This window comes from Castanea sativa, chromosome 8 (assembly GCF_040712315.1).
Source record: "Castanea sativa cultivar Marrone di Chiusa Pesio chromosome 8, ASM4071231v1".
Classification (NCBI taxonomy): domain Eukaryota; kingdom Viridiplantae; phylum Streptophyta; class Magnoliopsida; order Fagales; family Fagaceae; genus Castanea; species Castanea sativa.
In genome coordinates, this window is record NC_134020.1 from 32,226,779 (window position 1) to 32,243,995 (window position 17,217).

General features: G+C 31.9%; 1 protein-coding gene across 1 annotated transcript; it reads left to right on the top strand.

Moving 5' to 3' along the window:
• Nucleotides 1-8,974: 8,974 nt before the first annotated feature.
• Nucleotides 8,975-11,584, top strand: LOC142606211 (peroxidase 4-like). Its single transcript, XM_075777595.1, has 4 exons — nucleotides 8,975-9,205; nucleotides 9,754-9,948; nucleotides 10,293-10,461; nucleotides 11,057-11,584. The coding sequence occupies exons 1-4, from the start codon at nucleotides 8,975-8,977 to the stop codon at nucleotides 11,452-11,454; spliced, it is 993 nt and encodes a 330-aa protein (XP_075633710.1). The 3' UTR covers nucleotides 11,455-11,584.
• Nucleotides 11,585-17,217: the final 5,633 nt, after the last annotated feature.

Consider the following 17,217-nt stretch of genomic DNA (forward strand, 5'->3'; position numbering starts at 1 on the left):
ACCTCCTTGCTTAGATCATCATAGGAATCTTTAGCTACTTTGGAGGATGAAGTAGATGGTGTAATGTCAGCGTGAGCCAAATGCACCGGGGAATGCGACTTAGGCAAAGGCCTAGGAGACATTCTTTTGTAAACATTGTCCATGATTTGTGGGACATAATCAAATTTATCCCACCATTTAATATACCAATGTCTGGTGAGGATATCATCTTCCTTTTCGTATTGCCATTTTAGAATCCAAGGGATTCTGAAACATTTAACAAAATGGAGAAGAGCAGGGAACTTGGCATTATGAGCATTTGTCTTAAGATTTTTTTCAAAAGACTTGAAGCAATCCAAAAGTGGCATGGGGAAAATATCAATATCAGGACCAAATTGATTCCACCAACAAGTGAACCAAAGAGGAAAATTAGCAGTTTCATCAAACTCTTTGTCAAAGTTAATAAACCATGAATGAGTCACTGTGTCATTCTGATGAAGCATGAATCTGAACCAGGCAGTAATATAATCGTAATATGAATACGGAACAGGGTGCTTAGGAAGTCTCCTTGTTGAGGCAGGGGAATATCCCCATTAGACTTTAGAAATAATGTTTTTTAAATAGGCACTGTGGTAAATATTTTTGGATTCATCATTCAGATTAAAAATAGTTTTAATAACAACGGATTCTTCCTGGCGTAAAATGTTAGAATAATATTCTAACTTTTTATCACCATGTTCTGGAATCTAGTGGAACAATGGAGGGAAGTAGCTTCTTGCAATCTTAAGTGGATTCTTGACTGCAGATCGGTTTGGTTCAATAAAAAACAAGTTTTGGAAATATTGTTTTTTAATATAGTGGGAAGCATTGGGTTTTCTTGGGTAAACAGCTATAACCGGTTGGGTAACAGGGGTCAAGGCATAAGGATCGTAGGCAGAGGCCAAGACAGAGGAGTAATTAGGTTTAGGAATTTTCTTAGGGGAGTGAAATGGTTGACAATGTCAGTGGGAGAAACAGGTTCTTTTTTCACAATTTGATTAGGTGTTTTCGCAGGATTTTTGTCCTTTGATCTTTTACTTGCCATTGTGGCACTGCAGAAATTCACGGGTAAGAAAATCAGGAATAGTGTTTTGTGAACCTTTAATATATTCAATAGTAAAAAAAAAAATTAAAAAAAAAAACTTAAAATAGCTTGCCATCTAGCAAAAATATGTTTTGAAGCAATATTTTCAACATCTTTTTCAATAACATACTTAGCACTTTTACAATCAATTTGCAATAAAAACGTTTGGTTCAATAAATCACTTTGGAATTTTGAAATGCATAGTACTATAGATAAAATTTCTTTCTTTATAGTACTATAGTTTAGCTGTACAGCATTCCAGACTCCAGAATAGAAGCGAACAATTTGTTCTGATGATGCTGGTGAAACTCTTTGTTTTAGAATACCTCCATAACCAATGTTAGAGGCATTAGTTTCAACAATCTTGAAAGCATTAATAGTAGCGATACCAAGGCAAGGCAAAGTTTTGACATGAGATTTGATTTGTTTAACAAGGGAAGTATGAATGTCAGTCCAAGGAGGAGGATTACTTTGTAACCGATCAAAGAGTGGTTTGCATTGTTTCCTCAGATCTTTGTAAAAATCAGCAACATAGTTTAGGGAGCAAAGAAATCTTTGAAGTTGAGTTTTGTCAATAATTTCATGAGGAAATTTGTCAGCAAATTGAATAGCTCTATCAATAGGATGGATCTATCCCTCAGAAATATCATAACCAAGAAATCTCACTTTGGTTTGAAACAGTTTGATTTTCTTAGCAGAGACAACAAGACCATTTCTTTGGATAGTGTCTAGAAATGATTACAAATGTTTCTAGTGTTCATCAATAGAATTGGAGAAGATCAAAACATCATCAATATAAACAATAGTGAAATGACTGAAAGAATTGAACATATCATTCATAATATTTTGGAATTCACTTGGAGCATTTTTGAGACCAAAAGGTATAATATTTCACTCATAGTGACCAAAAGGTGTGGTGAAAGCAGTCTTATACCTATCCTTCTCACTAACTTGGAGTTGCCAAAATCCAGATTTCATATCAAATTTGGAGAAGACAACAGCATTACTCAACCTATGAACTAAATCATTCTTATTAGGGATAGGATATCTAATCCATTCTAATGCCTTGTTCAAAGGCTTGTAATTAATCACAAGGCGAGGGGTTCCTCTCTTAAGTTCAGCATTTTTCTGGACATAAAAAGCGGCGCAAGACTAAGGAGATTTGCTTTTCCTAATCAATTTTTGCTTAAGTAAATCATTAATCTCATTTTTGCAAAATTCAACAGTTTCAGCATTCATTTGAATAGGACGGGCTTTAGTAGGAATATTCTTTTCATTGAAATCTCTAGCATAAGGTAAGTCAACAATATGTTTCTTCCTATGCCAAAAAGCATTAGGAATGTCAGAACAAACATCAGTCATTAATATTTTCTGTAAATTGTCAATTTTGGATTGTAATATCCTATCAGAAAGTTGTTCAGCAATTTTCTTGTATCTAACATCTTGTTGAAGGAAGTTAATATGTTTAACTTTAGTATGAATCAGATTAAAAACATCATTATTTTCAAATTTTGAACAGAATTTGAATTTTATATATATATATATATATATATATATATATATATATATATATATAAAATTAGTTCTTAATGTGTTTTATGCTTCTGTGATATGCTATGAATTTCTATGCACCTCACATGGCCTTCAATGGTAAGTTTTGATTCTGAGCATTTCGTGCCTTGAAATTAATATATGTTGTTTATATTACATGTATTAATATCTACCTTAAGTTTCATAGCAAATCTCTAAGTGTGCCATGAAATATAGTTTAACAAAACTTAGAACATTGAAACTTTAAGGACAAAACTACTCTTATATGATTTCTATTTGCAAAATATGATTTCATATTATGAATCTATATGTTATAAGCTTTAAATCAGTATATGATATGTCAAAAGAGGATGTGAAATGAAAAAGATATAAACCTTTAAAGTTTCAGTCTAAGACTTGTTTTTGCTGAAAGAAATCAAAAGAAAGAAGGTTGAAGACAACCTGTTTTAACCATTTAGCAAACACTACTCTCACAGGCACATCACGTGTCTTTCACTTGCCAAAAGGGCTAGAGTGATAGAAAAATAAAAATAAAAAACAAAAAGGAGTCCCACAATAGTTTATTTCCTAAAAATTGTTTGTATTTACTCTGTTACTTTTAGCATGCACTGTACAGTTAGTTTATTTCCTTTTTTTTTTTTTTTTGGTTTTATGCATATTAAGCCTATTGCATCCGTTTGATTGTTTCACCATATTAAAAAAAAAACAAAAAAACAAAAAAAAACAACAACAACAACATAAGTACATGACCAACTCTATATCACGGCCAGTGATATATTTGCAATAATTTATTTGGATTAAAACTGTATTAAATCTATCAAATTATTTTATTGAAATGTATACTATACAAGCCTAGCATTTATTTTTCATGAAACATAAAAAAAAGGTATATGAATAAATTATATGAAATTGATCTAAATTTGTAAATTGTTTAATTCCATTATTATTTCTTACTGAAATATGGTATAAACGTTAAATATTATATTTAACACGACAAAGCAATAATTATTTCTTAGTGAAATAATGAGATGCCTATATGAATTGTTCTCATGAGTTTAAATTGCGACAGCATGTTTGGCTTAATGGTTAATTGATAATATTGGTGAATTATTTTCAATACATATATTTTGTAAATATGTTTAGAATTGAAATATGGAATAGTGGAAGTATGGTTGAGTTGCGTTATCTCCCATACATAATTATGCACGAATAGATTACAATCAAGCTTAGCAATAAATACTAGTGGCACAAGAGATGATTAAGAAGCTTAGCGAATTTTCGATCTTGAGATGTGTGTTGATTATCTAAGTTTATTTTAGATCTAACGTCAAAATTTTTGAAATGTGTGTAATATCTCATTTATGAAATTTTGTAGTGAAATGGCTTCTTGCTGACCTTAATAAATGAGAGAAATTGGATAGTGAAAATTACAATATTTGGCACTGCAAAATTAGTATGTGCTAAATGAGCAAGAAGTCTTGGAGACTTTGACTCATTAGTTGAGTAAACTCGATGAGAGAAGCACTAAGCAACACCAACGTGTCTTTCTGCCTATGAAAGTTGGCGCAAGAAAGATTTGTGTGCGCGCTTTACAATGTTGAACAGCATGCACAATGATTTGATTGGTGAATTTGAGCAAAATACAACTGTGCAAGACATATGGAAAGCTCTGAAGTTAAGATATGGAGGGACATCGGCGACTAGACTGTGTGGCTTAACAATGAAATTTGATTCATATAAGATGTGCTCTGAACATATGATGAAGCAACATCTTAGGGTGATGTCTTCCATGATTTGAGGGATCAAATCAGCTAGAAACAATCTTACTGACAAAAAAGAAGTCCAGGCAGTGATTCGAGAGCTCAAATGAGCTGGAAACAATCTTTAAAAAATGTATGTCTATATATATATATATATATATATATATATATATATATATATATATTTCTTACTTTCACAAAAATATTTCTAAATTTAATTCGTTCTATAGTATTCCTAATTCTGTTGACACCTCATTTTGCAACCCGTATTTAACCTCACTTGAAGCGTAAAAGGGTAATTTTTTCTTGAAAATATGCATCTTGATTCTAGTCATTAGATCCTTAATCTCATTTCACCAAAATGATCTTGATGTTGTAACGATCAAATCGATTGGTCATAAGCCCTAATCGGACCAGCCGATTAAAAGTTATCATCAAATTAAGTTTTAATGACTGAGATACACTGTCACAAATTGAGTCCGACCATATGTGATTATGAACAATTGATTTCAATTGGTTATATGTATAATCAATTTGAGATCAATGATGTATCATAATTTGATTGGTTAGAACTACATTTTATGGTAAGGTTGCATACACCTAATTAACTAGATAATTAAACATTAATTATTCAATGAGTAATTTGTGCAATTATCTTTTAATTAAAGTGAAATTTGGAATCAATTAAGTCTGACATGAGAGTGATTGGAGCCATTTAATGTTAATTGGGAGCTAATTTGGGACCTATTAATGTTAATTGTGCTGAAACCATTTTTTTAACAAACGACATTTGCTCACTATTTCATCGATATCTCTCAGACTATTTTGAATCTGTGAATGAGGTTAATCGTCCCAGAAACTAGACATCTGGGGCTTCAATTTGAGCACAAGAACGAGACAATTCCAGTTAGAATTGAGTCAGATATGATTTTTCGAAGTCGACTCTATAGGCTGTTACAACGGCTATGGGAAAATCAAATTTTGGCTTACTCCTCACGCCCACCAATCATTACATTTAATGCTCCAGATTTCCCCTAAGGCTAAAATGAGGTCTAGGTTCACGATTCATTAATGACCTTCTATTCATATTTCCTCCACCATTACTATATAAAGCCCCCTCTCCTTCATTCCAAAGGACACACAAAAAACCCCCTCTCTTCTCCTCTCTTGAGTTCTAAGAAGTTGAGTAGTCTTGTCATATCTTGGTCTTCTTGAGACTCAAGGTATTGAGTGAGACTCACACTTCTTTTCCTCCACCTTTAGGACCTCCCTCAAGAGTCTCATCCTCCACCATATGGATCTTGCATGAAGGTATAATCCATTTCCCTAATTGTTTTTTGTGTTGCCATGATGAAAGTTTAAGATTAAAGCATGATAGTAATCATTTAAATTCCCTTGAATATGTTTGAATGTTCTTAATTGTTCTTACGTGTTCTTCACATGTTCTTGATTGTTCATCACATGTTCATGCATAACACTAGTTTTAATCTTAAATCCACATCAAAAATATGAAAAACATGTTTATTTAATAATTCTTTCAAATCCTTGAATTTAGGATATTACCATCCACACACGTTCACTAGAATTTATTTTTCAAATCCGAATGCAATGCTTAATAAATTAAATTAGGGTTTATCACATTCACACACATTAAATTCAACTTGCAAATTGATTGATAACATAATGAATGACGTGATATGAATGTTGGTCACCATAGTCTAGAAGACCGGTTTCACCGGGCAAGGTGGGTGCCTAACACCTTCCCACCTTGTAACATAGCCTCCGAACTTAGATCAAGGGTTAGTCGATCAAATGCTTATCCATGTAATTTTCAATTTTTAGATTGTAACTAGGAAACAAAGTCATGTACTTTATCTTAGATTGTATCTAGGACCAAAGCCATGTAATTTTCCTATGATCAATGTAAATTCAATTGAAAATTAATAAAATAAGAAATTTTTCAATTTTGGTTTTCTTATTTTTCCAATAATTAAATAAGTGATGACTCTATTGTAAAACCCTTAATCTAAAGGGAAAAATATAACTAGTTGAATCTCTATTTTGAGATGCAATAACACGACCCCACCCATTCACGTGAGTTTGGCCCAACATCCTAAAAAAAGGGCTGGGGGCGCGGTCTCTCACAGATTCTTGACCCTTTGCCTCCAACACTAGTGCGCACTAGTGTTAATTCACTACGTGCTCATATACGTTTAGAAGTGCAAGCAAAATAAGCCCAGAAAAGCTAAAATCTAGGAATAGCACTCTTAAGCTAGCTGTTGAAATCCAGTGCAAGTAATATCTTGCTATGAAGTATGAACATGTACCAGGGTCCATGAAATCCCAACATAATTAATTAGACGTGTATATGTTAAAACTAGTTAGGCAGCACGTGCCTTGTTGTGAAATAAAAGTACTGATTAAGGTCAATTCTAAATTTTATTTACATCACAAAACAAAAATATAAATAATTTAATTTTTAAAGTACATAAAGATTTACATTAATCAAAAGAGACATTAATTTTAAGAATTTGGATAATTATTTTATAAAAAGTTAATCTCATTTGTAAAAGAATTTTGATCACACACAAAGTTAGGGTAGCTATTTAACATATAAATATTTATTTTACTATAATAGTTTTTTAATAACTATTTGCTTTGGCAATATATCCACTCATTAAAAACTTCTAAAAATGACAACAAATATCATTATTTTCCAACAATAAGCAATTGAGTTTTACTATATATATATAAAGATAACAAAAGGTATGTGTCATCGAATTTTTCATTGGATAAATAATAAGTTTCGAAAATTTAAACCTAGAAAATCAATATTCTTTAGATAAAAAATAAAACACCATATATTATCATTCCAACTTTCCAAGCATTACTACCATCTAAAACTCAAAATACGTGAAGAAAATTTTTGGGATGTTAAAATTTAGTGAGAGTATTTTAGACATTATACAATAAAATATTTTAAGAATTATAAGCTTTCATTAAGATTTAAGTGAGAGAATCACAATATGACATTTGCTCTTTTCCAAAATATTAAGGAAAAAATTGCTTGATTTGAAGTTAAAGGAGGAATTGTAAACTACCCCAAACATAATGGATGAAAAGTGTTTCTATCCTAAGTTTTTTTTTTTGTTTTTTTTTTTTTGTATAAAACTATGTGTTTTTACTTAAAATGGTACATAAAGAAAAAAAATACAAAAGTCAACCCATGAAAATTGTATGTGAAACAGTGAATATTGGCTCAACAACATTGACTAAACCAATAAAAAATTTCTGGAAACACAAAAAAATGACACAACAATTTCATAATATATACCTTTTATAATTTTGTTATATTTTATTTTGACTTGTAAAAAATTAATAGCTAAGCAATTTTAAAAATATTGTGATGACAACAAGATATCTTAATATTTTCAAAAAAGAAATGTTATGTCTATGACATTTTCATAACAAATTATAAGTAGTAGGTTGTTATAGGTTGTTATTGGGGGACACAAAAGTAATTTCATTAGCAAGTTTAAATTAGAACTAATAATAATTTATCACCTATAGTTTGTTATGAAAATGTTGTGAAAAATGTTGTGGATGTAGTACTTTTGCAAAATCACTTTATTTTTAGTTGTGGTTGCTTCCAATATGATATTTTATTATTTTATTTTGATCTATAAGAAATTAACATCTTAATAATTGTGAAAATATTGTGTCAATTTATTGTGTTAATATTTTATTATTTTGTGAAACGTTGCGAACTGAAAAAACCAAAAATAATGTAGCAAAATTTTATGCATTGAAAAAAAAAAAAACGGCCGGCGAAATATTGCAAGTTAAACAAACCAAAAATTTTGTAACTTCATGTCATCCGCTCTTTTTATATATATAGATAATATAACATAAAACAAAAACAAAATCTATCTCACCAGATTAGTCAAATGCCTTAAATAAATATGAAAAAAAATTTAATAGCATTAGAATGAATCTAAAAATTTGACTAAACCAAAATACTATCACTACTACTATTCCTAAGCTTATGGACTCATTTTACATAGTTATAATAGATGTCATACCTTTCTTGGCCTTTCGGCGAAGTTAAGGTATGTATTTTGAAATGTCAACCAATTTTTTTAGTAATAGTCATGTGGCTTGTAACTTGTGAATTGTCAACTCACGGTCCAACGTACGTTGCGGTGGTCGTCTAATATTGCATGGCCGGCAAAATTTTGGTAGACTTGGTAGCATGCTAAATCAACTGTTCAACTAATTCAACTCACGTATACATGTTTCTGGGCTGAAACATCATTACATCATTCAATCAAATTCATTGATGTTGCTTACTTTTTCCTTAATTTCTAGGTGTTGAAATTAATTAATGTTATATATGCCCATGTAAATGGCCAAATACTAGTCTTAAAAATTAGGTACTAAATACCAGCTTCTGTGCGAAACTTTCTCATTTAGACCTCTATATAACCCAAATGCCCTACCAAGTTCTTGGCACACACTCAACACTGCCTTCTTTCTAAGTTTAATCAAATTAAGCGACGAAATGGCTGCTTCTAATTCTCATTCTGCCTCTTCATTCCTATTCATAGTCTCATTTGCTGTTCTCGTGATTTTCACGGGGAGCTCCTCTGCTCAACTCTCTAAAAATTTCTACTCTAAAAGTTGTCCAAAGGTGTTTAGCACCGTTAAATCGGTTGTGCATTCTGCGATTTCAAAACAACCCCGCCAGGGTGCTTCTCTGCATCGCCTCCACTTTCATAATTGTTTTGTCAATGTAAATTCCTTTTTCCTCAATCTACTGAGTTGCCCGAAGGCCTCCAGGCTTTTTCTTCTTTTTTAAACAGCATGCGACAAATATAATATTGTTCATATTCAGAGTCCATTTTTCTTTTTCTTTTTTGAATTACTAAATTAAATGGAATATATGGATGGCAAAACATATATAATAAAGTACTTTAACAATATAACAATGTTATATTGTTATAAAATAATAAAAAATGCATCCAATCTAACCGTGGTTGGTTAGGAATTGGCAGCATGATACATATGACTTGACATGAAGCAAGTCATCATGCTCAGATCTTGGGCACAAGCATGGCACGCAGAAGTTATCAAGTGAGTTGATAATGAAAGTCATAAAAGACTGCCTCTTTGGTAGGGCTAACTTAAGTCCATCTAATAGTGAAATCAATAATTCTACAAGAGTTGAAAGAAGTATGTGAAGTACACAAACAATTACACTGTATCCAGATTTTTCCAGCTTCATCATGAGTTCTGTTCAAGGTCAAATAATATAGAGCTTCGTTGTATTTTTCTTCTTGACAGGGTTGTGATGGGTCGGTACTCTTGGATGACACTCCAACTTTCACAGGCGAGAAGACAGCAGCTCCCAACAATGGATCAATTAGGGCATTCGAGGTTGTTGATGAAATAAAGTCCAAGATCGAGAAAGAATGCCCCGGAGTGGTCTCATGTGCTGATATCTTAGCCATTGCTGCTCGGGACTCTGTTAAAATTGTGAGTTAATTATTGACTATGCACTTAGAAAAAAGGGAACTTCAAAAAAAAATATAGAATTAGTTTTTACACTGTAGATCCACACGCTTGTTGCTTTTTTTTTTGGCTGAATGACATGCTTGTTGCTTTATCATGTGATATGAGTCATATGACACTTCTCTAATGAATTGGTATTTTTTAAATTTAATATGAAAGTGATTATATTTGATTTTGACAGTATATATGTGCGTGTTTATTTGTAATAGAAAATTTTAATAAAATTGATAATAATTTTCTAGATATGTCATTTTGGTCCTCTTTGATAGCATCTATTAATTACTGGACACACGTTGAACATTATGCAGCTTGGAGGGCCCAAATGGGATGTCAAGCTTGGAAGAAGAGATTCCAAAACAGCAAGCTTTTCTGCTGCCAACAATGGGGTCATCCCTCCCCCCTCTTCTACCCTTAGCATTCTCATTACTAGATTTAAAGCAAAAGGTCTCTCTACCAAGGACATGGTTGCGTTGTCAGGTATGCCTCTCTCTCTCTCTCTCTCTGACTAAAAATATGGTGATTAGTTTTCTTTCCCATTTTTTTTGTTTACTCTTTCTCATAATCAAATAGGTTTGACAAATAGGTTGAATTTAAGTTACACTAGATATAACATTCATAAATGTTATAATCTTAAATAACTTTCTAAATAAACATATTTTATTACAATCCTATCATTAGATTATATTGCTTTTTTACAATCTAAACTCTCCATGTTTACAAAGTATCCTCTAGAGAATGTTCAAATTTCACCTTTTTTTTTTTTTTTCTTTTTCACTAGTTATGAAAAAAAATAAAAAGCAAGACTTAATGGCAAGGATACTAAATTACAATCTACACATAAAAATTTGACAAGCATAAAATTAAGAACACATAAAACTTATAATCAAATAGTACGAGTTTCAAAATTTCAATTAATTTGTGTAATATTGACAAATAGTTGTACCAAAGGTAACTTGATCATATTCTAAATACATAAATATCTAATATGTTTTTCCCCTTCTCTTTTCAAAGATAAATTGTATGCATTATAGTGCTCCTCATCATTTTTTTTTTTTTGGGTACATGATGGCAGGAGCCCACACGATTGGGAAAGCAAGGTGTATAATTTTTAGAGATCGCATATATAATGATACAAATATTGATATTTCATTTGCCAAGACTAGACAGAATAAATGTCCAAGGACTACTGGCCTTCCAGGAGATAACAAGATTTCACATCTAGATCTCCAAACTCCTACAGCTTTTGACAACTATTACTACAAGAACCTTATCAAGCAAAAGGGTCTTCTTCGCTCTGATCAACAATTGTTCAATGGTGGATCCACTAAATCATTAGTTAAAAAATACAGCCAGGATACTGAGACCTTCTATTTTGACTTTGTCAACGCAATGATCAAAATGGGAGACATACAGCCCCTTACTGGATCAAGTGGTGAAATTAGGAAGAACTGCAGGAAGATGAATAATTAATTGGGGTAATTTTCTAGAAAAAAATTATGAATGAATCAGTGAAGATTTATTTCTCTTTCAATTGGGGAAAAAAAAAAAATCAAATTCTAGCTCCAGATGAGGGCAATTTGTTTGTTTGTGCTATGGTACTTTGAGTGAAAATTTTTTAATTATTTATTTGTAGAAGTTTGAAAGTTGTTTGGACTTTGGATTATTGTTAAATTTAATAAATTCCCCTTTGCCCTGGTTACTTCTTTTGTGATTTTCTATTCAATCTGGAGTCACGGGAGAATGAACTCCATATTTTTATAAGAGTGATTTTTTTTTTAATTCAATAATTACAACAATTAGTAAGGGAGAATTTGAGCTACGAACATCTTCAATTGGAAATATCAAAATGTGTAATTAATCAATTGTGATTGGTGCAACGTTGTTCCTACATAAGTCCACCAATGACTTTTATTATACATTTTTTTATAGCCAAACCAACTGTAAATATATTGGATATTTTATTTTATTTGGAGAATGAATATTGGATAATATTATACTAATAAAAAAAAATTTAGAGTTAATCAAATACTATTGTGTTAATCACTTGAAAAATATCGGACTTATATTTCAAACTTTTCAAAATATATAATCTTTATACCCTTCTAGTATTAGCTATAATTATATAATGTTTTTTTTTTCTTAAAAATCAAATATAATTATAGAATTTGGTTAGAAGTTGATTAGAAGTTTCACAGCTGATTTTTTTCTTTTTATTACCCCCCCCCCCCCTAAAACCTACCATGACTTACTAGATATTTATACCCTTCTAGTATTAGCTATAATTATATAATGTTTTTTTTTCTCAATAATCAAACATAATTATAGATATTTTTAGAAGCTATAATTGTAGAATTTGGTAAGAAGTTTTACAGCTAATTATTTATTTTTATTCCCCCTCCTCCCTCCCCTTCTAAAACCTACCATGGCTTACTATAATCCAACGATGATTAAATAACCTAGAAATTTTTTTTTTTGTGTATTTACTTTAATATATTTTGCTAAGAGCCTTTTAGCTCAACTAGGGTTGTAAATGAAATAAACTGTCTGTCAACAGCTCGAGCTCAACTTGGAAAAAATCTTATTTAACGAGACAAGCTCAAGCCTTAAGTTTAGGTTCGATTATTAAATGAGTCAAGCTCAAACATAGCAATGTGTTTGTGAACAAGCTCCTGAATATGTGGGCTCGATTTAACTATATATATATATACTTGTCTGAAAATATATTTATGCAGACTTAAAATTGGATAGTATAAATTTGTCAATAGGTTCATAATGCTATTTGATTATTATTTGTAGCTTATTGGTGATATAAATAGTCTATTCATAGTAAAAATACATATAATTGTAAAAAAGTAAAACATTTAGCTCTGTTTTAGCAATATATAGAAGAAGAATAATTAGTTAACCAATAAGTGGCTTGTGAACAAAACAAACTCAAGCGTGCTTGACAAGAAAGTGAGCCAAGCTTGAGTATAAAATATTATTTGTTGATGAGCTCAAACTTGATTTGTTTATAGACATAAGCTCAATTGGTTGGCACCTATTGATGGCTTCAAAAGAGACATTTAGGTTCAAACTCCCCTTTTCAACTATTGAATTAAAAATAAATAAATAACTCTAACCTATTAGAAAATACTAATATATAATAAAATATTTCCAAAAATAAGTATTTCAACTCTTCATATTCAAGTCGGAGATTGTTCCTCAAAAAAAGAAAGAAAAAAAAAAAGGTTGGAGATGTTCTTTTTTTTTTTTAAAGGTTCCAAATCGTGATGGCTCATTGAAGCCTGGGATCCAACTACTTTTGGGTCAAAAACTCAGTGGCCTTAGTGCATTACCATCAGATCTTTTATATAAAAAAAAAATGTCATTTTGACATATTAAAAATGTCATTTTATTATTTTACCACATCATTTTACAGTATGTTATACATCAGATCTTCCATTTTAACATTACACTACATTAAATTAAAAAAATAAAAAAATAAAAAACCGGCTATTTTGAAAAAATAAATAAAAACAAAAACCAAATCAACCACTACTGCTCATCACCCACACATCCCACCACCACCACCACCACCACCACCGGCCATCACCCCCACAACCCTCCACCACTACCATAAGAACCCACCACCTGAGACATCAAAACCACCACAAAATCCATCCCAAAACCAAAACACAAACACCATCAGACAAACAAGGAAAAAAAAACGAAAAAGAGAAAAAGAGAAATAAAGAGAGAGAGGCAACCAGCTACTGGTGGTGGCTTCACCGATGTGCACAGGAGAGGGACACCACCACAAAAGCCATCAATCCCAGCCCCACACCGTTTGAAACGCCAATCTCAAACCCAAATAATCCCAGCCCCATCAGTTGACCTCATCGGCGAGGCCAAACTTCATGGCAACGGCTGATCTCAATGACAATGGCCAATCTCAATGGCAAGGTGGAAAAAAAAGAAAAGAAAGAGAGAGTGTGACAGGAAAAAAAGAGAGACACAGAAGTGTAGAGTGACAGGAAAAAAAAAAGAAAAAGAAAAAAAGAAGAAAAAAAAAAGGGAGAGGTGAAGATTCTGGAGAAGAAAGAAGAAGAAAAAAGGAAGAAAGTGAAAGAGAAGAAGGGAGTGGTGGAGAAAAGAAAAAATAAAAAGAAAGAGAGAAGAGAGAGTGATAAAGGAAGAGAGAGAAGAAAGAAAGTCAAAAAACAAGAGAGGGAAATTGAATAAAAAATTAATTTTTTTTAGCATTTTCATCCATACCGTTCCAACTTTCCAAAGTTGGAACAGTATTGTTCATGTGTGGTAAAAATTATAACATTTGGGACATCTCATGAGAGCATCCACAATAATGTTTTCAATCCTATCTTATTTTACCATCTCGAAAAACTACTTTATCAATATATACTATACTATTTTACAATACTCCAACATCTCAACTTGTATTTTACAACACTACACATTAAAATAATATAAAGATAATATAAATACATTTCTCACTTCTCTCTCTAGTCCTTATTTCTCTTTCTCTCTCAACCACCCACCACCGTCTAGCTTCCCAGTCGCACCACCCACCTCCGCTAAGTAAAATCCAACCAAAATCAAAATCCACTACCCTAAAGTAACGCCACAACCATCAAACCAAAACCAAACGATCAAAACCCAAACCAAAAACAAACAATCAAAACAAAACTAAACAATCAAACCTATTCAAAAAAAAATCACCATCGAAGCCACCACCCTAAAGCAACGCCACCATAATCAAACCAAAACCAAACGATCAAACCCAAACCAAAAGCAAACCCATTAAAAAATTCACCATCAAATCTACTGACGATCCACCCATCGATCAACAAATCCACCGATCCAAACTTACCAATCAACCGATCCAAACCTACCATCAACCAATCCCAGCCCACCGATCCAAACCCAACCTGCCAATTCATGCCGATCCAACCTCCAAACCCAGCCCACCAATCCACGCCGATCTAACCTCCAAACTTAGTCCACCGATCCAAACCAAGCTCGCCGATCCACGCCGATCCAACCTCCAAAATCCAAAATCCAACACCGGTGCATGCCTTTAACAAGAGAGATGTGAGAGAGGGAGTGAGGAGGGATGAGCTATGACTTGTAAGAGACAAAGAGAGGAAGTGAGAGTCAAAATGAGAGAGAGAGAGAGATGAGAGACCGTGGAGAGAGAAAATAGGCCTTGTAATAGTTGCATTTATCAACATCTAATAGAGTGGCCATTTTGGGCTTGAATTGTAAAATAGGCCTACATTTGGAATTTGCCTAATCTGTTGCTGGTACTTTGAGAAAGATTTTTTGGTGTTTGGTGTGCCAAACGCCAAATATTAAGAAAAGAAAGGAAATAGGAACAAGATAGATTTATTAGTCAAATGCTCTTGTTGCCCACATTTCCTCACAATACAGAAAAAGTAGACAACCTCATATACAAGGAAAGATAACACTAAAATAATTTTTATGAACTACTGAATCAATGAGAGATGAAAGAGTGTCTAATATTTGACCATGGATAAGGTGCTTCTCATAAACAATGCTACATTTACCTCTTCTCAGCAACTAAAGGAAACCCAGATCAAATGTAGGAATGAAAAGACAAAATATTTGAGCAAGTGAACATTTCCAAAAAATATTGATTACTAACAGGGAAAATCCCAAAGAGAAAAACCAATAGAAGATTATAGAACCATGTAAAAGAAAACAAACAAGTATGCACATAGCCAACGTATATATGAAAATCTAATAACAACTGAAGTTACATTATTGGAAGAGTAACTCTCATTCCTTCTACCAAAAAATCAGTGAGCTTGTAATAAAGCACTTGTTTTAATAATTTCAAAATGAATCCAAACAAAGGAGGAAAAAAAAACGCATACCAAAACAACAATACATCAATAAAAAACCACGCCTATTTTCCTAATCAATGAGTTTTAACATCACTTCAAAGTTTCAAACAGATATTTTCACAAACATCTTTTGTGCATTTCCAAAATCAAACGTTAAAATAAAATAAGACAATGAAGTTTTGCCAAACATAAACAATGAACATCAATGGTGGTGATGCTGGTGAGAAGCGCCGACAACGGCAGTGGAGTCGATGCAAACAGAAGACTTGAGATAACGAGAAAAGAGAAAGAAGCCTTAAGAGAGGGGAAAGCCAAACCAAATAGCTCTGACAAGACGTGCGGTGGACTCGGTGGTTGCTGGTTGCAACCATAGAGATTCAGTGACAAAGAGAAAAAGGACTCAGCGACAAATTTTTCTGGTTGAAGAGAGAGATATTTTTTGAATTTGGTATATCTGAAGAGAAGAAGAAAGGCCCTTCAAAAAAAAAAAAAAAAAGGGAAAAAAGGGGGGGAAGAATAATGTGACAAAGATGACTGACGTGTCCTTTCATTCTAGCTATTAGATTATATCGAGGACTGAGATTAGAGCTTCATAGGGATCGCAATCCCTGTGGCAGCTAGCAAAAATGGGCCTTGTCTATTCGCATTTTAAGTTGTAAATGGACATTTATTAGGTAACAAGGACCATTGCATTTAATTGATTGGACTTTTAGTTGTAGAGGGTCACTTAACACCAAGAAATTTTAGGTTTAAGAAGAAATTGTATTATATTCAAATAATTATTATTATTATTATTATTATTATTCATTTTTCTTTCTTTCTAAGATTCAAAATTGATACTCAAGTTTGATTTTTATCTATTTTAAATTTTTTTTTTAACTTTTATTGAATTATTTTTAGCATATTTTAATTAATACTATAATTAATCTACTTAATGTGTCTTATGACATAATCAATTTTTGATAAGCTTTTATTAATTTTAATTCTACAAAAATAATTATAACAAGCATTTTCAATAAAATTTTGTAAATAATATGTACATTTAGAAAGGAATCTAGTCTTCTTTTTCCCCTTCTTATTTAGATTAGTACTAATAGTTTAAATATTACAAAAACGACAAGCCAATTCTACTATAGATGAAGGGACCCATTTTTTAGAGCTTAGCCATGCCTGCACCAAGAGATGAGCATTCACATTTGGTAGTGTAAAATAGAGTTTTCTCCATAGAGAGTACTAAAGCTAGCCCTTGGTCAGGTCAGCTGAACTATAGATGTAATTGATGTAATCGTCTAAAGCTCCCAAATAAAAAAAAAGGTCCCCACTTTAATTAAAAATATATATAATAATAAATTTTAATTAAGGAAAT

What these genes read in the sequence shown, in the direction of transcription:
- LOC142606211 (XM_075777595.1), top strand. Translation starts at nt 8,975, where the DNA reads ATGGCTGCTTCTAATTCTCATTCTGCCTCTTCATTCCTATTCATAGTC. An exon ending in TTCATAATTGTTTTGTCAAT is followed by an intron (nt 9,206 to 9,753) that starts GTAAATTCCTTT and finishes TTTTCTTCTTGA; the next exon opens with CAGGGTTGTGATGGGTCGGT. An exon ending in CTCGGGACTCTGTTAAAATT is followed by an intron (nt 9,949 to 10,292) that starts GTGAGTTAATTA and finishes AACATTATGCAG; the next exon opens with CTTGGAGGGCCCAAATGGGA.